At 36.4% G+C, this 26941-nt stretch overlaps 1 protein-coding gene across 2 annotated transcripts; it reads right to left on the bottom strand.

The window, feature by feature from the left end:
- Window positions 1-1766: 1766 nt before the first annotated feature.
- LOC113108337 (carboxy-terminal domain RNA polymerase II polypeptide A small phosphatase 1-like) lies at window positions 1767-25147 on the bottom strand. 2 transcript variants are annotated; one of them, XM_026271376.1, is made up of 7 exons: window positions 24749-25147; window positions 13980-14134; window positions 8538-8639; window positions 6596-6652; window positions 5083-5175; window positions 3995-4180; window positions 1767-3851 (listed from the first exon to the last, which is right to left on the bottom strand). In XM_026271376.1, the coding sequence occupies exons 1-7, from the start codon at window positions 24822-24824 to the stop codon at window positions 3723-3725; spliced, it is 798 nt and encodes a 265-aa protein (XP_026127161.1). In that variant the 5' UTR covers window positions 24825-25147; the 3' UTR covers window positions 1767-3722. The 2 variants fall into 2 exon arrangements, with proteins under 2 accessions (XP_026127161.1, XP_026127160.1); XM_026271375.1 differs by lacking the exons at window positions 13980-14134; window positions 24749-25147 and adding an exon at window positions 10083-13588.
- Window positions 25148-26941: the final 1794 nt, after the last annotated feature.

The raw sequence follows: 26941 nt of genomic DNA on the forward strand, positions 1-26941 counted from the left end.
AAAAAAAATATATATATATATATATATATATATATATATATATATATATATATATATATATATATATATATATATAAATCATTGTGGGTAATTATGTTATTTGTAATTTTGTAACCAACCTCTATAAACACCATTGTCTGAATCATAATACCTAAATTAGTATATTTTTTATATACTACATACCAAATCCCATAATTGTAGTTTTAGAAGCAGTTTTAGGAAGAAAAAAAAAGTCTCACCCATAGACTGTGGTCTCACCTTATTTTTCAACGCAGAAGCCGTTTTTCTGTGAATGTGCGATACTTCCGGTTCATATAACGAGAAGAATAACAACGCATGGTAAAAACGGTTTGTACTACAGACTAATGTGTTCGTCGTTAAGACTATACATTAAAATAATTTTGGTAAGACACGCCAATTTGCAATATGAAAGCTGCAACACGATCTGATTTTTTACATAAAAAATAACTGGAAGCAATCACACCGGAAGCCAGGCCCATAAAATGTACAAATGACCGCGCACGCGCTTACGTAAAAATTATTGAGATTAAAATAAAAGTTCAGTTTAGAAACATATGAGCTATAAAATCATATTTTGCATTTAAAAAGCACTGCACATTTAAAAAAAAAAGGCATATGTACAACTTAAGGTAATGTGTATGTTTAAAGTACTAATATGTAACTTTTAGGTGTGTATGACCATATCCAAAAACAGTGACCAATTAGTTTTTTTTAATGGTTTTTAGTTATTTAGTGACATATTACATTTTCCCACTGACTTGAAATTACATTTGTTGGTTTCTGTTTAGATTAATATCTGGTTAAAGATTATTTGCATAGGGCATTTCATCTCGTTATTGTTAACACACACACAAAAAAAATCTTTATGTAACGCTAGAGGGAGCCATACGCGTTCAAATAAATTTAAGAATAGGCGCAACCTAAGTTTTAAAGTTTTTAATCCAAGTCTACATTTTTCTTAATAATGCCCCGAGTAGCTATGAAAAGACTTGTTGTAGAGCACATTAAAATAGTCCATGAGGAACCTGACTACTTGATCACTGCAGATAATACACAAGAGAAACTATTCACAAAGCTACAAGCTCTAAAGCCTACCCACTATCAGATTTTTGTTCTGGAGAAAAAAGTATTACACGTTTCTAATTCAACCATTACAAGTTAAGAGAAATGCATCTGTGGCCCTTCTCATGCATCTGTGAGAATATTAACAAGGCGGCGTATTACTCAAAACAAGCACTACCAAGACTATTACATAACCTCTGAAAAACATGGGCCTGGGTTGGTCCTGTTGCATAAGCGGACTAGTGTGAGAAGTCCTACTGAGATTGATGAATAGTGAGACATCGGAGAATGTACCAAGTCAGACATGCGATTCAGTAACATGTTCTCTACTCCATCATCAGTTTCAAACGCTGAAAGACTATGTACTCACGTACCTATTTAGGCTTAAGTTCGTTGAAGTTTCATCATTTCTTAGAAAGTGAATTTTAAGTAACAGTTTGAATGACTGACATGGAGTACTTTTTTTTCTTTTAATTTCTTCATAAAATTAGTTTTTTTCTGTTTTTTTTTTTTTTTTTTGACTTTCATAATGATTTATATTAACTCATTTTGTAGAAGTCAATCTTTGTAAATTCCACATCCAATACTACAGGAAATAACACCAGAATAAAATACAGGCTTCGATTCAAGTACAAAAGAGAAAAATCAGTTGTGCTTTTTAAGAAACAAATAACACTCAAACTGCTCTTTAAACTTTTATGAATAACAAAATCTTTTTTTTTTTCCTCCATGGCACAGCACTATTTTCATTAATATCACAAATATAGAGATGGCAAATGTTTTGCCATCACCAAATCTATTTAAAAAGTCAAACACTGAAAAATGGACAAAAGACCAGTATTAAAAACCATATCCTCATCTTTCCACTCTCTCCCGCACACATGGACATCACCGTTACGTCTCGAAACATCAATATTGGCACTTGCAAAACAATCAACTCAGTGCTGAGCAAGTATACAATCCCCAAGAAGGCGGCACATCAACTGCACATTAACAGGGCTCCCCAGTCCACAGTATGGCATGCTTACGCCGATGCCAAAATCACTTTCTCAATGAACCATCTGACAGCTTAGTGATCTAATGGAGAGTTAAGGCATTACAAGTCAAACATCTGTTTCCACTGACAAATACAGACTTGATTCCAGTATTCTTTACTCGTTTTGATTAATATAAACACACAAATGGCATACTGTTATGAATTTAAAACTATGCAGAATCAGACAAACTGATTTTGTAAATAAGACCACTTAGATATCCTCAGACAAATTTTTGCTACTGTAATTTTAAGGCCACGGTGAATGACCTCGCATTAGACAAAATAAAGCATACCGCATATGATTCAGAAGGTGCATTAGCTTTACCTTCGGAGTGAAAACTGGCCGTGGGACACAACAAGTGCCGGACCAATTTCCCTTTCTTACATTTGTTGCTTTGTGAAACTTGAATTTCAAGTGCTGGCTGATTGCATCATGAGTCTTTCTTATCGGATTAAGAAATTGCAGGAGGAAAAGAAAAATAAAAAAACATGATTTTTGGAAAAATAAAGGGATAATAAACGCTTGTTTTAGAGTCCAATAAAGCTGGCTAGATAAAAAAAAAAAAAAAAAAAAATAGACAGCATATTATTCCATGTGATTGCCATTTATGTTTTCGCCCTTACTTGAGATCTTTAAGTAAACTCATTAAACACAGGGAATGAGGGTAGTTTAACTCAAGATATAAACTCAAGAAGAGGAAGTCATTTTCTCTATATAAAAAAAAAAAAAAAAAAAAAGGAAAAAAAAATAAGCTGATCTTCTATCTTCTATTTTACAATCAACTATTTTAATTTTAACAGGGCTTCCCTTAACCATAAAAAATTTTACTTGCTAAGTAACACGTTTTGGGGTGAATCACACAAACACTTGCATAGGCCACATTTCCCCCTAAAATCAAGAGTAAAATAAAAACTAAATATTTGCATAAAGAAAACAAAGCGTACTTAGACTTTTTTTTTTTTTTTGCATTGCAAAATTAGTGTTATGACAATTTAACACATTTTCCCTCATTATTACCATAACACATGCTTTAGTTTTGTTTACCTTTTGTGGTTTTTCATTATTATTTACAATGTTGATTTTTATTAGATTACTGTAATACAGTACTTTTTGCATAAACAAGCATAAATTAAAGGCAGTCCAACAAATACAACCATAATGTATAAATACAATACAATTTAAATATATATTTTTTTTACACATTACAGTAAATATAAGTTTGCATTATGGCAACATTTCGAGGGAGTGTGCTTAGTTGTCAAAATAATGTCACAAAGGCAAAAAAAAGCATCTCTTATTTTCTTTGCACAAAATATAATTTCTATTACTTGACTTCAGGGTGAAATATGCTCTTGCTCGCTTTCCTGGGATTCACGCAACTGAGTGTTAAAACAATCAGCTTCTTTCTTTTATGCATGTGATAGCTAAAGCAGTCCTTCACAGTTCTGTCATTCGACTTCTTTTTCAAACATCATGTGAATGGAATTCTGGGTAGGTGATGAGGACTGAGATAGTGGCTGGTCCTGTTAGGGGGAAGCAGTGTGGTGCTCCGAGCCCAGCAGCCTCCCTGGCCCCATACTGACAGCTGCCCTTAGTGTCGTGCTAGCTAGTAGTCCTCTGCTGCTTCAGCACAGTGTACACATTATCCACTTTACTCAGTCTCTCGAAGAAAGGGATGAGATCCAGCAGCTCTGTGTCAGACATGTCATCAAACCAGGAGGCTACAGGTACCTAAACATAAGAGAGAAGAGTGTCTGGTAAAACTAATAGGAACAAACTCACACAAAGTTTAGCAGGCTAAGCACTGTGCATAATATATCATGAGACCCAAAGCAGTTATACGTGCAAAAGAAGAAAGGAAGGCAATAACGTACAGCATTGTCTGGGTGGAAGATGTAGGAGGCTGGCGAGTTGTCCACAATGATGACTTTGTTGAGATCCCTGCCTAGACGGCTTAGGTCCTTGACATAATTTCCACGGTGGAACACACAAGATTCCCGGAAAAGACGGCTTCGGAAAGCTCCCCACTTGTCCAGCAGATCCGAGACGGGATCAGCATACTAGCAAAAAAAACAGAATGATGGTAATGTGACGGACATGTTAAGAGAGTGACTAAAAGTGCCAGTATCAAGAACAAAACATGGAAACACCTTTCTAAATTATAGTGTGATTCTACGATCTAAGTCATTTGTGATGACTAGATAAAGAATATATAAATAAGTCTAGAAATATTGACACTACCCGTCAAAAGTGTTTAATTAAGGAGACTCTTCTGCTCACCAAGCCTGCATTTACTTGATCCAAAACACAGCGAAAACAGTACAATTGTGAAATATTTGTACTATTTAAAAAAACTGTACTGTTTTTAAAATGGAATTTATTCCTGTGATTTCAAAACAGAATTTTTTGCATCATAACTCCAGTCACGATCCTTCAGAAATAATTCTAATATTATAATTTGCAGCTCAAAAAAAGTTTATTACTATTTATTGATGATGAAAACAGCAGAGTAGAATTTTTTCAGGTTTCTTTGATGAATAGAAAGTTCAGAAGAACATTTTTTGTTCTTTTGTAACATTATAAAAGTCTTTTTCATCACGTCTGATCAATTTAAAGCATCCTTGCCAAATAAAAGTATTAATTTCTAAAGGTATAAGATATATTAAGAAACATGTTGTTTTTAAATGAATCACAAAATTTACAAAACAGCATATCGATTTCCAAAAAAAAGTAGACTAACAAATAAAACAATGTTAATGAAAACAGATCATATAAATGTATTAAGCAGTATTTTTGTTACAGGTCTGCAAGAGACCATTTTAAACTAAATATTTTCCACAGATGTGGGAACCCTGTAACATCTATAAACTGATACATACAGTAAGTGCTGTTAATTCCTATTCATTAATAAACTTAATACTGAATACCTTGCATAGTGCAAAAATCCATTTGCATTTCCTACCTTGGCTAAGCTTGCAGTGAATAACACACACTCGAACAGTTCCCCCATCCGTTTGAGGAACTCGTCGACATGAGGTCTCTTCAACACATACACCTACAGACACAGTTCAAATATGAGTCATTCCTGCAAAGGATTCAATTCAGCTGCTATCTGAAGGGTTTAAACCGGCGCTAGATCAGGTCACAGTCATGAAGGCACAGTACTAAATAAATAAGATTTATATTAGCCTGCATCTTGATATGAAGCTTCATATAACGATGAGTTTTATATGATCGTAGAATGATAAACCCTGTTTTAAGAGACGCAATAAAAAGGGTTGTTTTACTTTAACAACTAGGTCAGCCAGGCTCTTTTATGAAGCTGGTGGTCTCATTCCTGAACCAAGTCATCCCGAATAGGCTTTCCGGACATCACAAGCCTATCCTGGATTACTTGAAACAGGCCAAAGCCTTGTGTGTCAGACGTCTTCAGTCCCGTGGTGTAACCGGGGCCGTTGGCCTTTAAAGGGCCAAAGCACCGTACTGTCATAGCCCGAGAGAGCAGGAGACACGCTCTGAGGAGAGATTGATGACCAGTGACTTCTCAGAAGCCAGTCTGGGTTTCTCCATTTCGTCAGGGCCTAGAAATAGCCACCTGCTGCTCGGACCCATCAGCGGAGATGCCAACGCTACTGTCAGGTAGCACAACCGAGTTGAGCGCCAATACGTAAACAACTGTTCAACACTGCGCAACAGAAGACTAAAAAAGTTGGTTTTGGACTGTCTGATTAATGAAGCTTAACTATATCAATTTTTTTTTGATAATGTAACCACAACTGTTCATTCCAATGAACAGGAATTGCATTAAAATAAATATGTATTCTGTGTGGGAAAACAGCATGTTTTTTTTTTTTTTAAAGGAAGCAAGTAACAGGGAAATCACTCACATTATAATCAACAAAACGGTTAGGGCAGTTTCACACACACTAAGAACAGAAGTGAAACATAACACGTTCATCTAATTAGGATGAGAAACAACAGGCCTTATTTTAAACCTTATAAGTCACCACTGCAGTCATGCATATAACGGGCTATGATTGGCTACAATTCCCATCCACTGCCAAAACATGAAAACATGACGAGTCAGCAAAAGGGACTGGAAGGTTTCTGTAAAACTGCTCTCAAACTATATTTAATGAACAGCACTAAACAAATATGAAGAAATGCTTATTACCAGGTTTATTAAAGTAGGTAGAAAAATGTATTTGCATTCCGTATATAAAAAAATATTTGTTATAATTACAATATAATTAATATATAAATTGCACACACTTTATTTTTGAAAATGTATATTTTAGGAAGCAGGTTCTTCAGGGTGTCATCACATTTCCAGGATATTGGCACTAAAATTGGCAATTTTCTTAATTGAAACAGCAGTTATAATCTTGATCTATTCTCCCCAATTGATTCATAGCCTGATTTTCAACTCATTAGATATTTATGAAAACCCTTGTATGAGAACAGGTTATGCTCACCTGATGTACTGTCCCATCAATTTCCACTGGAATGATAAAGTCAGCATTATTTACCGGCTAGGAAGAAAGAAAAAAAACACACAATAAAACTGACTGAACTGTTTTAGGCAGAAGAAAATAAGTTAAATCTGTATTGCAGGTGACTGGATCAATGACTGACAAGATGTTATTGAACATAATGTCACCCAGCAGGCTCCAGTCATTATTTAGACCATTGCTACAGACCCTGAGCGTGCTCTTTAGATAGGTCTAGAAACTCAATCTCAAATGTTGAGATAATTACGTTTATGTGTTATAGAGATGTCAGGACAGTGTGACCTACATTCAGTAAGGAGTAACATTATGCTGTCTTGTGCTAAATGATCACACTTGTTCACCCCATACATGAAAGATGTCATTATTTTTTCGCTCTCAAGTCATTCCAAAGCTGCATACTGTTCATTTTCATTGGCACACAAATTAAGATTTTTATAAATCTTTACTTAGCAGTATATAATGACCACAGCATAGTATTTTTAAACAAACGGCTTACATTTAATACACTCAATATACTTCAAGTTGACTTTCAGAGTCAGTAGAACAGTGTCGCTGCTGACACTCCCAGGAGGAAAACATTCCTTTTCTTCCTGGCTTTCCCAAATTGTGCACATAGCACATTAATGATGTCATGCAACAGGAGAAAAAAAAATGTCCATAAAGAGTCAAATTGCCTCATTTCTCCAGAAAAGTGCATGCATGCATGTAAAAACAAACAGTAAAGGCACCATGAGACAGAGTCATTGAACTAAAAGTAGCATACTGCACTTTTCTTGAGACAATTTGATGCTTTCCTCCAGCTCAAATATGCTTACTTGTATTTACACTGGCACAATCCCTGCTAACTCTGAAGATCGGAAAATAACTTGTGTCTGGTATCTAAAACTAGTTGTTAAACATATTGTGAAAGATACTGCAAGTGTTCTCTTACAATGCAGACATTATTTAAATGATTACATTGCATTAAAACATTGAATTGGTTCAAACTGTTGCATTATGCCTGCAAAAATATGTCTACATTAACATGCAAGAACAGATTTAACCGATACTGGAAGTGTGCTTTCTCTCTGTTTGTATAAAAGACATCTGTTTACAGTAAAAGTGACTTAAAAATAAGAATCTAAAACAGCAAAAATGTTAATTGGAGCATTCTGCACCTCTACGGTCAAAAAATTAATATAATTATAAAATGCATAATTAATATACTATATAGACTCAAACTAGACTCTATATGTTCCCTCCCACCAGCTGTGATTGGTTGGACAAACAGAAACTCTGATCACAAACGAACGCCATTGGTTGAGTTTACGCTGCTGGTTAGACTGCTCAAACAAACAAAGCAGTGTTTTGATAGCATCACAGAGCCGCAGTTTTTACACTTTTCAGAGAAACCAACTTACTTATACTTGGAATTTCTGTCATCATTACTCTCTTCTATGTCAAACCTGTAAGACTTGCTTTGGTCTGCAGTGCTATTTTGAACTGCTGTTGTCCATATAATCAAAGTCGGTGGTGTCCAAAACAACACTGGACCAAATTGACTAACACTGTACAGACAAGAAATACTGAAATTATATTTATTTTGAGTACTGAAGAAAAAAGCTAGTCTTCCAGGTTTGGAACAACATGACGTTTGGTTAATGAATAAATGATAACAGAAATGTCCTTTTTAGGTGAACTGTCCCTTCAAGCCTGAACAGGAGAACATCAGATAAATGACACGCTTCAGCTTTAAAGTTTGTGATGTGAATGCATGCAATGGTGTTAAATATCTATAACATCTGAGTCAAGTGTATCCCATGAGATGATTAGCTGAGCTGCCAACAGCACATGTGACATACAGTTAATTCACACCGACTGCGAGCTGTAAAGTGATGGAAAAAGAGGCCTCAACTCATTGACTTACCTTAAATGAGCTGTGGACTAGTGTTTCATCCAGATCAATGACTACACAGATCTTCCCTGCATCTTTAGACTTTATCTGTGGAAGAAGTGGTTTGGCTGGGACCTGTGATAAACATTTCAAGGACACTGGTAAATAAGTAGCCACATTAGCATTTACAACAAGAAGCTATTTTGCAGTAAAAAAAAATACAGTATAGGGTCTTATGCCACAGACATTAGCATACACATAAAGACTGGAATTGCATGTCAGCTATACAAAATTTATTATGTTTTGTATCTTATTATATTGTGTATTTCTAATCTGTCAGTGAAGAAATTTAGTTTTATGAGTAATATATGTAGGGATTTTTCGTTGTACTGTACTGTATGATGAACAGTAAAATGTGTAAACTGGTAAAGATGTTATTTGATATTCTAAATATTTATTGGTGAACAGGGTTGCTTCATATTATTAAGCGCTATAAAGTCACATGGAAAAATGCAAAACACTTAGCATGCATGGCGTGTCTAGAATTTCAAGAAAATGGAAAATAATTAGCAGGTTTTTTTCCTTGTTTTAACTCTGGTAAAGTCACACTTTCATTTGTTATTCCAAAAACACACACGTTTTTTTAAATAGTCCAGTGAGTTAAAGTAATTACCAAATGGTTAATATATAAACAGTTTTTCATTTAAGTGTCAGAAAAAATAATAATTATAATTATATAAAATAAAACTGTAAAAGCATATAAAAATACCATTCAAAAGTTTGGGGTCAGAATAGATTTAAGGAAATCTCTTGCTCACCAGTTGCATTTATTTGACCAAAATACAATAATATTTTGACTGACTGAAACCGAATATTTTCTCAAAGTTTACGTCTTAACTTTTATATTTGTTGTTGCTTTTATAAAAAAAATAAAAATAAATAAAAATCACTGACTCCAAACTTTTGCACAGTAGTTCATTTTGCACAACATAATTAATTAACATTATGCAAATACAACATGCTAAATCTTTGGTGTCTAACCTAAACAGGGTGTATTAGTTATAGATATTAGTATCCATAAAGGGCCATAAGGTAGCTCTTTCAGCACTAGCATTCCATAAGCAGAACAAGATCAAGTGACTGACTGCAACTGGGATGGGATTGCAAAGCTGCTGGCCAACCAATTCTTCATCGAAAAGTACACAGTGCACACACACAGTCTGAAACCGACTCTGTCCTACGTTTACAGAATGAGTATCTCAAGAACTGCAGGCTCTTCCGGATTCATTACCAAGTCGGAGAGTGTACAGATGACACTGATTTAAATAACATAACATATGACATGGAAGCAGAATCCAGCATGGCGTCTTATTTTAGTTCTGTTGCTACTGACTTTATACTAATTAAAATGTGAAGCAAAAACCAGCCAGGGTGGCAGGAATGTCTGGGGCCTCAAAACAGACTGAATGGATTCTTTTACAAGCAAAACATTTTGACATTGTCCTACCAAATTCATGCATAAGCTTTTCATAACATGCTGAAATAAATTAGCAAGAGTCTCCCCCAAGAAAAAGGTACCTGATCTATGGGTGGAAGACAGAATTCACAATCACAGTCCTCTGGGTACTCTTCATCTTCAGATACATCACTCTCGTCATAAGCATGATTCTGTTCACTGTTTTTTTGGTCAGACTTAAATAACGTGTCTTGTTCAGATGCTTCACTTCTTGCAACTTGATGTATAAGTTCCTCAAATTTGTCCTTTTTCTGGGTATTCTCAGACAGGCCATCTATTCCAGGAGGATGAATGAGCCCAGAGGTGTCTTCTGGCTCGGTATTGGCCTCTTGCTGATCATCTGATACCCAAATAGTGCCAGCCTCTGTGTTTGACTGCTCCTCAAAGGCACAAGGGACCAGCTGATCAGCAGTTGGGGTTTCTTTACCTTCGTCACGTTCCTCAGAACACCCCACAACATCCTCAAAGTCAAACAGGGTTGCTTCTTCATCTTCAGAAGTTTCAATCTCTCCACAACAAGGTCCATGAGCCCCCTCAGTTTCATCAAAGTCAGAGTGTGTCTCCTCGTCTGCATCGATTTCAACCACAGAACTGAGATCTTGTTCGTTTTCTGTGTTCTCAGAACTGTCATTTTCAGTTAAATCCTGACTGACCTCACTTCCTTCAACAGGTGATTCCAAAGAATCAGCTTCTTGAAATGTGTCCTTCACAGCACATAACTCTGTTGAATCTCCAGATAAACTGTCGAAAGCATTTTCAACGACTTTTTCAAGTCCACAACCTTCAACAGCTGCAACACAGGACACTTGCCTATCAACAAGGGGTTCAGCGACCTCTCCATTTCTGTAGTAAAGTTCATCATCCTTGCTCTCAGAATACGAGGAGAAGCTTTCATCCATAAAACCAGGCCCATAATCTTCAGTTTCATGGACCTCATCTGGTTTGGCACATCCAACTGGGAGTCCAACAGCCACAGCTTCAGCATATGTTTTACTGCTTTTCTTTTCTGTCACTTGTTGCTCAGAATCAAACTCACATTCTTCTTCACAAACATTTAAACCAAAATTCTCAGTGTTACCTTCATCATGGTACTCATCTGGCTGTAGAATTTGAATCAAGGACCCGTCATCCTCTTCGAGAAGGTTTTCCTTATCACATGGTTGGTCTGAGAAGATTTCAAATGATTCAGACTCAACAAAACTTTTGTATGATTCGGTTTCAGAGCTACCTTGACTTTTACCATCCATGCAGTCACCATAGTCCTCCTCGCTCGATTCATCTGAAGAACCTGCCGCTGTGGTCACTGCATCCAGGGAGATGTCAACATTCGAGTGATGTTCAAATTTTACCTCCTCCTCCTCATAAAGTTGAAAAGATTGAGTTTCATCATCACAACTTTTTCCCTTGTCCAAGTCATCACACTTTCTACAGAGCTTCCTACAGTCATCCAAAACTTCTACTTCAGGGATTTCTGCTTCTCCATTTGGATCACTGATTTCAGTAGCAGGACTTGAAATCTCTTTATTATGCCTCAAAAGATCAGTAAGAAATTGAGAAAGCCACCGAGCCTCAAAAGTTTCCATTGATCCAGAAAACATGGCATCAGACTGAGATGGTTTCCTAACCTCAGTTTTACTGCTATGATTAGGCAAATTTTCTTTGGTTATGTCAGGGTTGTGAAAGACAGAGCTGTGTGTTCTTGAAGACTCTGGGCATTTTTCTGCAAGCCTGCTTTGATGTGGGCCCTCAGAAAGGTCAGTGGGCACAGAGGGAGTGCATTGTTCACGGACATCACATTTCTCAAAGTACGTTCCACAGCTTGTGCATTGTTCTAAAACCTTAAAACATACAGAGGATTCACTGTGCTCAGAGAGCTGGTTACAGTCTTTATACCCTTCAGTTGGGGAGTCAAATGTCCGACTACAATCAAAGTTCTCCAACGAACAAGTGCAATCATCTAGGCTGTCATCAGTGGTGTCCATTTGCCCAGTAAGCTGTGTGTGCTCAAGGGACACACAGTGGTCAGATGGCTTACTTTCTTTAGAGTCCTGACACAGTTCAGGGGATTCAAAATGTGTGGCATGGTAGTTATCAAGCTTGTTTTGATTTTTATACTCTGACTGTTCAGATGTCTCGCAGTCTTCAGAATCTAGTTCAACTACACTGTTTTGATCAGATAAGTTGTCTTCAGCACTGCTGTTTTCACACTCGCTATGCTGGTCCTGATAATCTGCATCGCATTCAGAAAGCGTTTCATGATCTGAAGGACCTAATTGTGAGGACCCGACAGAAAAAGAATCACAAAGATCTCCCTCAGTTGCTTCTTCTGCATCATCTTGTGGTAAAGATTCACAATCATCTAGGCTCAACTCAAATGAAATTATTTCTTCTGCATTATCTTGTTGAAAACAGTCTGGGCTACACTCAGATGAAGCTACCGATTCTGCATCATCTTGTGGTAAAGATTCACAATCATCTAGGCTCAACTCGGATGAAATTATTTCTTCGGCATTAGCTTGTTGAAAACAGTCTGGGCTACACTCAAATGAAGTTACCGATTCTGCATCATCTTGTGGAATAAACTCACAAAGGTCTGAGCTCATTTCTGAGGAGTTTAACTGTACTGCATCATGTTGTTCAAAAGAGTCACAATTACCTAGTCTCATCTCAGATAAAATTATCTGTTCTGCATCATCTTGTTGGAAAGACTCACAATCATCTAGGCTAATCTCATCATGTTCAGAAGTCTCACTTTGATCACTTGCCTCAAATGCAATGCTAAGTTCATCATTCTGGCTTATTTCAACCAAGTCAACTGAAGAACTGCTTATTTCAAAACACTCACTGTGCTCAGAGCAGCTGTCCACCAAAGAGCTGTATCCAGATGAACAAGACTGATCTGAAAATTCACCATTGATTTGACCATTTTCAATGCAAATTCCATCAGCTTCGTTCACCTCAATGGCGTTTTGGTGTGCAGTGGATTCAAGTTCTGTGCACAATTCTGCTGCAGCACGTTCCAAAGACTGGTTTTCCTTTTTAGGATCTCCTTGTCCGGAGACCTCAGAATGGTCAAAGCAAAGTTCAGTGGGCATGTTTACTTCTGAGGGCTCGCTTTTAAAAAAAAGTGGAGGACACCAAGTATTTAGTAAAGTTGCTTTCGACAAAAGACATCCGTTCTCCAAAACACTGGCAAAGGTCAGAAGGGAAACACTCCAAACATTCTCCTATAGGGTTGCTTTCTCCAGAGAGCCTGCGAGTAGAGTCAGAGATCTGCATTTGCAGAGGAGGCTTGCAAGGCTGAAGGGATTCGTTGAGCCCACAGCCTGCCTGAGACACCAGCAGCAATGTGCACGTTGACATGACAGAGGGGTTGAGACTCCTCTGAACCCTGCACTCAGCCCGCCTTCAGGACACCTACCGATTTATTTTGGTGCTTCAGAGATGTGACAAATAACTCCTAGTGTATCAAATCACTATAAAAAGCTGAAGTAAGGCATAAATCTGAATCCGACACCTGCAGCGTCTTGACATCCGATCTGCTCGTAGTTGTTCACAGCCATGCTCCCCACCCCCCTGAATAATTAGTTCAATGGAATTATGAGTGGCAAAATATTTGAGATACCTTCATATCGGCTTTCAATTATTTGGGAATTACAAGAACAAATAGCTTTAATTGTCGCTAAATAAATGTAAGACTTTGATTCAGAGTCAATGAGGGTTTCTAAATGAGCACAAATGAGATTAATTCTCATCATGGTATTTTCAACTGTAACAACTCGTAAACAGGAAAAAGGATTGCGCAAAAGTTAACTTGAGGTTTTGGTTTCCTCACTATCACAGTTGATCATGTGGCTCTCAGCCGTGTTAACCGCGAGCAGGCCAGTATTCAGAAAACTCTAAAGAGGTCAGAGTGGGACATCAAAATAAGAAGTTACCAAAACTGAAATAACTCTTACTTTTGAGATGGTTCCGTTCTCTTCCACCAGCAGCGGGGCGTTGTTATTGACAGGCACGTGATCCGTTTCGTCATGACAAAGGCAGCAGAAGAGACTGTGGAAAATGCCACGACTGCGGGGTTTCTTCGATGAGGATGCAGCATGTGGAGGGGTACCTGGGAAATGAGAAGCAATCATATCACACCAACAGCTACCCTGCTGTTCGCTGTCATATATCTTTGCATACATGATACACTCGACTAGTTCCGACAGCTTATGCTCGTTATGAGATAACAGTACTCGTATGCACATAAAAATGACTCGTAATGACTAGTCTTCAATGCAAACATCAAAATAAAAACTGTACCCTAAATTAAGGGTACCCTTAATCCAAAGCATGACTAAGTCACATTTTGAGATAATGATTAAGACAAGCAGGCTTCTTACGTTGTTGTAAAATCTTTCACTGAAAGCCTTAGCGTCACTGGTGTTTTAAATGTACTGTATCTATGGATTTCTGAAAGGGTGGAGTGGAGGTTTTATTAATGGGAAACACATGCGTCACACCCATGAGTTTCCCAAAACTTACTCCCTAATCTGAGCTTCAACATATGACACAGAACAACTTTTTTGAGTCTAACACAGTGTAGAACAAGTATGCAAAATATCTGACATGCCCTCAAACTAACTAGTCAACCACTAAAAACACTACTTAAATAACATAAATTGATAGTCCTTTGTATCTCTGCTAAGAATTCCTGAAGTAATATCACATTTTACTTCATTTTAAATTTTCAATAGCAAAATTTTTTTCACAGATGGTCGCAACATGACTTTTGTGTCCCAAAAGTGTGAATTTAAGAAAAATAAAATAAATACAGAATACTATTAACTCTAAAGTAGTCTGAAATAGTAGCAGAAAAGACACTTATAGTAAGTCAATATTAAGATTTTAATTTGGCTTTAATACAGTAATATTTAATTCCCATATTTTAAGGGAATTATTTCGCAAAGGTTATCATTATCATCATATTTGGGGGTTCTTAAATAGTTTGAAAATCAGTATTAGAACACTCATATATAAAATTATACAAACTACCAATGCCTACTGTTTGCTAATAAGCAAGATATTTGTCACCAAATACAGCAGATGGAGACATAGCATCCATGAATAGTGACACATTACAGGAAATCCACATGATTATGGATCTATGTTGGGGCTCGGGACAGCAGCACAGCCCTGAGCAACTTAGAAGAGCGAACAACAGCGACGAAAGCTGGACTTTGCAAGACAAAATCTTTGACAAATTAGGCTGCAGCCAAGACGGCCGAGGCAGCTGTCAACAGGGAAGTTGATCATGCCATTCAAAATTCAAACTTAAAGTTAGTTACAACATACAGTACACATTCATTGAGTTAATTATTGTGATTAACGGTAAAGAATGTGATCAGAAACTGAAAGCTGAGTTTCTGTATTAAATTTAGATCAGCCTATTTGATTTATGTCCTACAACATAAAAGCTGCCCTTAAAACCAAAGTTAACCTATATGCCGTGAGCTGCCAGCCAATCATCCGGATTTAAAACACGTCTTTTGACCTTCAAACATAAAATGTACATGGACACGCTAACCGTGCATGTGACCCTCTGTAAATAAATATCCAGAGAATCTGACAGATCGTAATAGTGAAACATCGCTAAGCGATCACACCTGCATCACGGCACAGGACACGAAAGTGGCAGGTTTACAAATCTGAGGAAAAGGGCAGGTGAAGGGAACTGTGAAGAAACCGCATCCATCGCTCCACACCAACTCTTTTTATATAATACATCAGAGGGCTTTAAATAGCACCCGCGGACAGCTGTTGACAGTGGTTAGTGATGGCATGCTACACAAATATAGACCACGCCATAAACGGAATCACAAAACAAATCTCTGCTGTGTTCCCGGCGCGGGGACAGGAGGGAATGGCCCAACCATATGTTTATCTCTTGCTGTACATATGATAACCTTGATGGGCACTCTGATGAAAGACTGAAAAGCTGTAACCTATTAGCTTGGAGCAACAAACCTGGACTTGTAAACAGAAAAAGATCAAACAGCGACTAGCTAGCAGACAGACAATTATAAGGAAAACTTGACTCCTCGGCGTTCTGTAATGAGCCTGAGATCTAAATACACTTCAACTCTCCAGAGCTGATAATTAGGCTACAACTTTTTGACCCCACCCAGTTCAGTTTCTGTCCACATACTTAAGGGTGGCTTATCTGGGTCTCTTTTAACGAGGGTCCCAATGCTATTCCAATCCCGACGGACAGAGGCCACTCAGCGACTAACTTTACGATGGTGATATGCGATCCCACGTAACAAACACGTAACTTGTTTCATGCCACCTCTTGGTGGACAAGGGCAGCCGATTTGTGTGACATTCCACATACTTTGCACATTCAATGAAGGGATCTAGACTAATTTATGGCTCTGTGGAACTGGTGTCACCAAAATGAAAAAATCTTTTACTTTTTTAAATGAAAAATTTAAATAAAACAAATGAATAGCAAGCAATCTACTAGTGATATTATCATTGCAACCAATAAGTACACTTTGTGAAAGTAAAGCGCATATTTGAAAAAAAAAAAAAAAGTCTAAGATTACTACAGCAACATAATATGAGGAAAAAACTAAACGGTGACTAGTTCATACAAGAAGGGATCATTAGAATGGATGTTACTCAAACAGCAAAATCCGTAATTCATGGATTACAATTTGGCACATGCTATGGTAAATATTTGTAAACAGAAGTACATATTATGGTATTGTAACTGTTTTCAAGGATCATGTTTTTTATATGGTACAATACAACAACAACAAAAAACATACTATTATCATGGTATGTCCAAATTATAATGGTACTGCAATAGTACCATAAAACATTATTAACTGTTTAACATTTAAAAACTATAAACAAGTGCCAAAGTTGTAAATAAACAAACAAATAAATAAATACATTATAATACATATTACTTTACTGCAATGCATTAGTGGAATTTAAAGTGTTTTCTAGGAAATGTTTTTTTCTTTATATAAATCTAGTTCTAGAAAATTCCCATGGCACAGTGTTTTAGAAAATTGTACAAATACAAATCATGTAAAAAAATCTAAATGTACAATCAACTGTGTGATTTTTTTTGTTTGTTTGTTTGTTTTTTGGAAAGAAACACCAAATACAGTAAAACTGTAATATTCTGAAATATTACAATTTACCTGCTCCCTATTTATGTTTTAAAATGTAGTTTGCTAAATTTTCAGCATCATTACTCTAGTCTTCAGTCCTTTCACAAATCATTCTAGCATGCTGATTCGGCATCAAGAAACATTTCATATTATCAATCCTGAAAAAGGTTAAGCTGTGGTTTCATGGAAACCATGCTGCTTTTTCAGAATCTGTTGAAAAATAGAAAGTTTAAATGAACATCATTTATTTGAAATGTGAATCTTTTGTAATATATGTAATGGACTGTCACTGTGTTTACATATAGCATGCATCCATAAATGTATCTGTTGCAATCATCATCAAACACACATTTTTCATTTTTATATGTAAATTCACTGCTGTGTATTTGATAGTAATATTACAGTGACTTAAATTCTAAATTAAATTAACTAGTTTAATCTTAGCTTCCAACAAATGCAGAAGCCACTAAAATGGGTCCAGCCACTGCCTAATGACAAAGTGTCCAGTACCAAAAAAGCAACAAGACAAATAGAGCAGATCGTAAAATGACAGTCTCGCGGCTTGGATTAAACTCAGAGCGCATGAGAATCCCTCCAGGGGCCCCAATGAACTCACTCTCCCTCCCGGTCTCCCTCTCGCGCACCCTCACTGGAATGCAGCCATATCTCTAGCCCCTAACTCTGCTGCGCTGTGCACGGCCAAACCAAAATAGGAACAGGAAGTGTGAGGAAGTGAAGTAAGAGCCGTCACAAGGCAATGGAAGGCCCACACTGAGAACTTCATTGTGTCCCGCCTCTGACTTCCATCAGGCAGATCACATTTCACGTACAAACAAAACGGGTCAAAATCAGCGAAGGCTTGGGAACACTATGCCGAGATAATCCACAATGTCCTGCAGTCAGGGAGGGATTCAGATTACTAACCACATCCACTGACCCACTTTGCTGAGGCCTAACACCTTCCAAGACAGGAAGTAACAAAACCGGTTTTGAAATATTAGGAATATTTGGCATATGCAAGCAGACTCATCAATGGAGCATTGGCCGCTGTCAATCCCAAACATGGAGAAACAACTATGGTACGCCTTTGAAGCTCGACCTTTCTAAAAATACAGTACTATAACAAAGTGGTGAACAGGTGCTCCGCTGAAAATGTATCCAGTGGTCTTGGACAATGTCTTGGCACGCTTTTCACAGGGTCACACCAAAAGCTAATACTCAGTAAACAACATCATCCAGTGACATATCTTCTATGTTGGTGCATTAATCAGCGCACCAAAATTAATCCAGGTACTAACATGTTCCTTAGCTCAAAGACCAGGCCGTTAAGATGTCGATAACTGAATTATCCAAGCAGTCCGGGTGTTTGTACGGCCAGACGCGACACGTCAGAGTTTAGTCTAACTCCAGTATCCAGGAAAAGACTTCAAGTCATGCACTGACTGAATTTAAGGGATTTTAAGGTTCATAACTTGCACTTATTCCATGTGAAGTCTGACAGGTTTATGCAATTGCCTTCTACTTTTATTATTATTAAAATATTTTAGAATGATTGCCAATACACTTCTTAAAAAGAGAAGAGAATGGTGCTAGCAACACCAAGGTCATGGGTTTGATTCCCATGGAATGCATGAACTGATTAAATGTAGACTTAAAGTAAATATTTTTTCTATGCATTTTAGCATTCTAGTGCTGCCACAGAGAGAAAGGGGAATTTTGTTTTCCTGCAAAATCCAATTAATTCAAAAACCAGCTAAATGAGCAGTTTTTCTAATAAGCTTTATCTGCATGTTCTATAATAACAACACAAAATACATACAAACCAGGGCTCAACAGTAAGGATGAATGACCCTACTGACCTGGGCCTGGTGTGCCAGCAACCCTATTATACATTCGCTGATCTAGTGCATGTGTTTTTATGCCATGAAAATATAAGCATTTCGAATTCTGTAGTGCTGTCAAACAATTAATAATCATTATTAATCGAATCCAAAATAAAAGTGTTTACATAATGTGGGTGTGAGTATATATATATATATATATATATATATATATATATATATATATATATATATATATATATAAAATGCACACTCATACATAAATATTTTTTAATTACATGTGTATTTATATTTATATATTATTTATATTAAGCATTAATATAAATATTTTACATATAGATAAAATTTTCCATAAAAATATACACGCATGTGTGTGCATTTATATATGCGGTACACAATACACACGCATTTTGTAAACACAAACTTTTATTGTGGATGTGATTAATCACAATTAATCGTTTAACAGCACTAGAATTTTGTGATACACTGGACAATGTGGATGCAAATTGCACTTATTATTAATTGATCAAGTATCTGACCAACTAGCACAGATTTTAAAGAAGTTTTGTAAAAAGTTAACATTTGAGTAAAAATCTGTTAAGGCCCCCCCAAAAAAAATCCTTACTCTTGAGCTTTACACAAACTGAACTGTCAACAAAATGCACAATTACAACATACTTTAAATAACACCAATTTGCTTCTGCCATGATTCTTCAAGGCTGACTTGTGAGTTTGAGGTGTGTCGAAAAAAATCCAGTGCTTCCTACTGGTAATTCTGACTTTGTTGTGGTGTTCATGGGTGCTAAAATTTAGACACGACCTTAATGCAGTAATGTTATTTGTCAAATTGAGTGTACAGACTGAAGACTAGACAATCCTGGGATTCCTCGTGAGCATCAAGGCATGTTGAAACAAGCCACATATGAAGAACTGAACCACACTGCTGGACTCAAACATGTAACGGTATGCGTGATCACGTTTACAGTATGTTACAGAGCACTAATTGAGTTCCTTTGATGTGGTCTAACTTGCATTTCACCCTTTCAGAACAAACATGCGGATCTAATCATGTTTGCAAATGAAAGTATAAAAAGTTCTCACGAACAGTCCTCATCTCGAATACCACAGAAGCATCATTTGACTCATATACACCTCAAGCGACTCCATCTTCCCACGATTCATGAGACAGCACTTTTAACAGACAGGGCAAAAGAGGGACCCATGCAAGCCTAACCAAAAACCAGGCAAAACACATCAACCATGAATCTGATCACAAATTATAGTAAGATCAGCCAGTAAAAAAAATAAAAATAATTAATTAATACTTTTTAAAACTTCTAAAAGTATTATTTAAATGCATATAATTTATATTTTAATTTAATATTTTATTTCAATTATTTAAAAAAAACTTTACATTATTAAAATATTGCACAAGGGATTTTTTTTGTTTAATAACTGCAGCAGTGAAGAATTAAAAAATGCGTATAAACACACAAATAAAATTGCAGACAATTATAAGTTACAGAAATGAATAATTATGAATAAAACTTACATTATTATGGTAAGCATTACATTTTTGCACATAAATTGCAGCAGTGCAACATAAAAAAAAAAAAAGATTATGAATACACAAATCACACTCAGTGAAATCTACATGCAGACATTTTCTGACATGGTTATTTATGCCACAGTGTTTCTCCATATCCATCCGTGTGCATATACTCAGTCAAAATGACTTCTTGATCTTGACTACATTCAAATATAATATCTCATAAGATACGATCACAGTCATTGAGAATCTCCACATATTGTTGCTCATTTGCATAAGGATAAACCTGCGAGTTCTTATTAAAAACTTCCTGGCAGTTTGTTGCTTTTAGTCCAATACTGCTGAAAACACTGCTAGGAAAAATCACTGGTTTTGTGCGAGATGTTTAAAGAGTGACTATGAAACTTAAAGAATTAGTTCACCCAAAAATGAAAATGATGTCATTAATGACTCACCCTCATGTTGTTCCAAACCCATAAGACCTCCGTTCATCTTCAGAATGACAGTTTAAGATTAGGGGTGTGCCGGTTTCAGAATTGGTGATGACGGTTATGACGTGAGTCAAATGTGACGGTTCATAACATAACCGTCGGGGTGGGGGGGGGGGGGGGGGGGCGGGTAGTGGATCTACCGTAGAGTCAATTGGTTGATCTTGGAGATAGCGGGTTAACTCAGTGTCAGCGCGCGCTCTGATCGGTAAAGGGGCAGAGATTTCAGACCTCCATTTATTAAGGAGATCGGTCACAAAACTCATCATCCGAGCCAACGTTTTTGGAGCAAATTTCAAAGCCGCACCCGCCCGCCATCCGCTGATTGTTTTGCGGTCTATGGCCATGCAATGCTTTGCTGATGCGAGTCGCAAAAAAATGCCATTGTCTGTTCTAGAAAGGATGCAGCAAAGATATTTAATGCTATTGTATGAGGCATAGGCCTACGCTGAGTTTCATTTGCGATGAGATGCGCTCTAGTGCAGTGCAAGTGAACGCGGCGCGCTGGTGCTTCCATGTCGGTAATCATTGTCTGCTATATTTGCTTTTTATTTATTAAAATACACGCAATTGGTTGATGAAACATTTATTAAAATTAAGACAAAATTTGTACAAAACGAAATTCGTTTTTAAGAAAGGTTTTCTACAAAGCAAAATTTTATGAAGTGGTAAATATCATGTCTGACGATTTACAAAACTTAATTAAGTGGTAAAAACCATGTCTCCCGATATATTGCGCATCTTATGATCCTATCTAAAAAATGTTTGTAAAAAATATTTTAGTGACGCGGTTTTGGCGGTTATAGAGTTCTAATGACGGTGTTCAACTATAACCGCCGGTCTCACGGTTATATAAGAACCGTCACACCCCTACTTAAGATATTTTAGACTTATTCCAATAGCTTTCTGTCCCTCCATTGAAGCTGTGTGTACAGTATACTGTCCATGGTTAAAAAGGTATTAAAAACATCTTCAAAGTACTCCATGTGACATCAGAGGGTCAGTTAGAATTTGTTGAAGCATCGAAAATACATTTTGGTCCAAAAATAACAAAAAAAGACAACTCTATTCAGCATTGTCTTCTCTTCCGGGTCTGTTGTGAGTGTGTTCACTGCAGTTTAGTGATATCCGGTTCGCGAACGAATCATTCGATGTAGCCAGATCTCCTTGAACCAGTTCACCTAATCGAACTGAATTGTTTTAAACTGTTCACGTCTCCAATAAGCATTAATCCACAAATGACAGAAAGCTATTGGACTAAGTCTAAAATATCTTAAACTGTGTTACGAAGATGAATGGAGGTCTCACGTGTTTGGAACGACATGAGGGTGAGTCATTCATGACATCATTTTCATTTTTGGATGCACTAACCCTTTAATATCTTACATGGCTGTACAGGCAGAACATGCTCTTAATTCCTTTTCCATCACGTCATACTTCGCCTTATAAAACAATCTGTTTCGTTTTACAGTAATGGGGCGATCAGAGATGTAACTACCTAGTTCTGCAACATTCTCTCTCTATAGGCATAACACAGAGACTTGCCCCTTTTTTAACTATAATACACCCGTCCTAAATATTCCACTGTATCACCTTCTTCAACATGAGACTTTTTTTTTTTTGAGCACAAATGACTAATATATATAAAAATGAAATGCTACGACAGATGGAAAGTGTCTGTGCACCGTACTGAACCTGCTACAGGGAGTGGTTTTCATCAAATGTCTAACAAAAACACAGGCCTGTAAACCATCTCCATCTCTGTGCGCAAGAGGGGAAAAAGGAGCGCTGGAGAAAAACACAGCGGTTGGAAAAACAAGCAGTGAGGCTGACTGCTATGACTTTATCCGTAGAAGATCCTCCCCGGCTCTCACTGTAGTCGTCGTCGTTTAGAAAGCACGCTTGTGTTCATTCAAATGCATTTATAACGAAGCGGAAACATATCCGCTTTATATTTTTCAAACATAAAAACTGCTAACCTCTACAAAGGTTCAAGTAACAAAGCTGGTGTAAGATATAAGCTAAACTAAAGCAGCACTGCATTGTTAGTGTTGCAAAGTATCTATGTTAATGTTTTAAATAACTTTTGTGAAAATAAAATGAAATACTGTTCCATCATCATTTAGCATAACATAATTTACATTAAAAACATACTTATTCTGACCATTACTTATTAAAATATATAAAAGAAAATGTGATGCTAAATTTTACAATATTTTAAATTATTAAATGTCTTGACATGGTTACCCTGTTTTTATATGCCTGATACAATTTCTTTGTATATTAAGTATTGTTACAGTGTGAGTGGAAGACATTTTACTGGGCATCTTCTGAAAATCATGGTAAAATTTAGGTGTATAGTCATTCTTTTTTGCTCTGAAATTAAATAAATACAATAAAACAGAACTAATTGTAAGAAGAAGAAAAATTAAGCTGCATTAAACATGCATAGTAGCATAATATCCAAGACCAAAACTACCTACTAACTATTTATAAATAATGTTATAGCATAAGGAATTATAACAAGAAATCTAAATTAATATTGTGCTAATCTAAGCCATTCATTTTTTTTTTGTTATATACGTCAAAATTAAGAAAATATTTTATAAATATATTTCATGCTTATCTGGTTATACATATATATCATCAATGAGGAAAAAATATGATTAGCAAGTCCAATAATTGATTTCTGAGTCACTTTTCATCTAACCTTTGACCTGCAAACATCTTGCTTACTGTCACATTATGACCTATGACCTTTCAATTATATTACAAGTCAAAAGTTTAGGCATTGATCTTAAAAGCTTCTTAAAAACTCATCTAAAGTCCTTAATGCTTGAAGTTAGAATTACATAATGCCACCACTTCCTGTATTGTCATTTCATAACTTTGATGACTTTATGATTATTGCAAAATGAGAAACACACCGTCAGTAAAGCATAAACAGGCGTGTTTAACTAATAAAACATTTCCATTTTACACGTGCTTCCCTGATCATTTAATGAATCCTTACCACAGTAATGCAAACTACAAAACCATACCAGTTCAGCACAATAAAAAGAACAATTCTTGTGCACTGACAACAGAGCAAAAAGACTTGATCTGTAAATCAGAGATAAGACAAGAGAGGCTGAAGACTGCCATCACCAAACAATGCAATCTTGTCTTATGATAACCTGTCACCTGAGGAGGGACTCATGATTATGAGTTACGTGCACATATAAGCATAAAATGACAGAGACGATGAACTACAGCAGTAACTTTAAAGTAAACAAGAACAGCCTTCCTTCAAACGTCAGTGAAGAGTGTCATCATGGACACGCCCACTACATCAAAGCCTTCACTTATAGAGGGGAAAATATATAGTTTACTCTTATTTTTACTAATCAAACTCGATTTTATGACATGCAAATGAAGCTAACTCTATGGGATGGTGTTATTATAATGAATGGATCCTCATCTCCAAGATGAATAAACTGTCACCAACCGTCATAAAGTGGAAATCACATGTTTTTGTAGCCTTTTGATGTGCGGAAATGTGTGACTGAGCACTTAAGTTCTCCTTAAAGTGAAGGCAATGCGGCATTTTGACGGTGTGAAGCTCTGTATGAAGCAGCGGCCGCGCACCACACATTCATCAGAGTTTGACATGTGCCCTCTCCAAACTTTCACTGGACTCACCTCTGTCCCGAAGAGGAGCACTGGCTTCTTCATCCCTGCTCACTTGCGTGATGATCGAGGAGGACGGGTGGTCCATGAGATCCGTAAAGCCAGTCAAATCGCAACTTAAAAAGGGTTTCCGTATTAAAATCTTTCGGCTGGCTACGACTGAATTGAAAAAAAATAAAGAAAAAAACCTCCCTGCAAATGCCCCCAAAATACAAAAGACTTTTACCGCTTAAGAACATTCATTATGCGACAGCATACGAGGCTGAATTTGATTTCTATGCCTTCATGAGTTAGACGACAAAAAGAAAATTAAATAAAAATAATTGTAAAAAGTTGAGTTCCTAGATGGTAACTTTTCACAACATGGAGTTCGGCTCTACTCTCAATTTCGACATACAAACATGGAACTCGACGGTTTCAAGGCACCCTTCGTCTTAAAGGGGCAACGAAAACTTAGACAAGCCGGTTTAAAGATACAAAGTTTATGCATGCGTGTTATGTTAGGAATCAGAAGAAAAACAAGTGTATTTACCAGTAACTGTGAACATAGTAAATGTTAAAATAAAATATTTAATAATCTATAAGAAGGTGGCCTCACAAAACATTTTAGGGAAACTTAAAAATGTATTGAATTGCACACATTATTATAATTATATGAATGTAATATAAATTTAAAAAGTAAATACCTTTGTACATCAATAATTACTTTTTTAATGGCCTTTCAATGCAAGCATTATACAGTTTGTAAATAGTAATATATACAATTCACAATATTGTTTATCAGGTGTTAAGTGCAACACTTTGTTGTGTTAAAAATACTCGTATATTCAAGAGGAACATGTGACATTTGTAAGATTCTCTGTAAATTAATTGTATTATTTTTAGTGGCTCCACTTTTTGATTTTTGTTTACTGTATTTCTTTATCAAATAAAAAAAACTTTCAAACGTACACCAATAAATATTTTCCACGCTATGGGTATTGGATTTATAACTTATTTTTTCTTTTTTTCATTTGAACTAGATAGGAAATCTGACTTTGGTACAAAGTGTTCTATTCGCTCGGACTCGTACCTGATTAAAATGCGTTGCCCCTTTAAAATCTATACGCAAACAAAGTTTAAAAGCGCTCTTGGTCTCCGCGTAAGAGAGTGCTCGACTTTGAGTTAAAACAAGTTTTTCTAACGTCCGACAAGTAATAAATATCGAAAGAAGTAAGTCGTAAATTATTTTTAAATGAATGCGTGTGCATTTTCTACGTTTTAACATGTAAGAGAACTTTCTTGCTAACTTTTTTAGCATGCGTTGTGAGCGCGGGGGGCTTGAGACCGTCTTCAGGGAGCGTCCTCAAAGTTCGCGCACTCTGTCCTGTTGATTACAAAGTTTACATCATTGGTATTCATGACACACTACATTTAACAGTCTACAGTCTTTCACTGAAATCACGAGCAAGACCCTCCAGATTATGAGTTAGAAGATTTTTTTGTGTGTGTGTGTCATATCAAAAGTTATTTCTAACACATTTTAAGATTGAGAGTGGTGTGGTCATAATGACCCTGGAATTTTAATATAAACGTCCCTGAAATAAATAAATACGTCTTTATAATAATGTAGCAGACTACTTACATAAATTGCAGAAATCCTATCAGTTCTCACTCTATATCGCTCAATAATATGCCTTAATAGACCATATTTAAATGTTTTGTTCTGTGATCAAAGCTCTGTAATTTTATTTTGGGGGACAAAACATGTGATGCAATGCAGTACAATGATGATTGAAAAATGCACAAATAAACAATCTGCAAAATGCAATGTACTGTACTAAAATTTTAACGTAAAAAAAAGATGTATGATTATAACTTGCTTTTTAAGTTTCTTAAGTCCAGTACATTCTAATCTCAAAATATTATGACAATATAAAACGTATTCTTACATTTTTGACAAAAGTATCAGGCAGACGAGAAGCCATGTAGGTTTTTCAGCAAAGATTTGATCGTGTTGATAACTTACACGCCTTAAAATGAGCGGCAGGCTTAAAAGGGTAAAGCAAAGTCTTCAGCAAGCCCTTTTTTTATCGTAGAGAGTCTAGTGACAGAGGAATCACTGTGTGCTGTTCACTGAAGACAAAGGCCATGATTTGAAGTATATAAACCTCAAGACAAAAGACAAGAGGACCTGTGTCTCTGTTTGTCTGTTTAACAGCTCAG

The sequence above is a fragment of the Carassius auratus genome, chromosome 9, assembly GCF_003368295.1.
Source record: "Carassius auratus strain Wakin chromosome 9, ASM336829v1, whole genome shotgun sequence".
NCBI classification, from domain to species: Eukaryota; Metazoa; Chordata; class Actinopteri; order Cypriniformes; family Cyprinidae; genus Carassius; species Carassius auratus.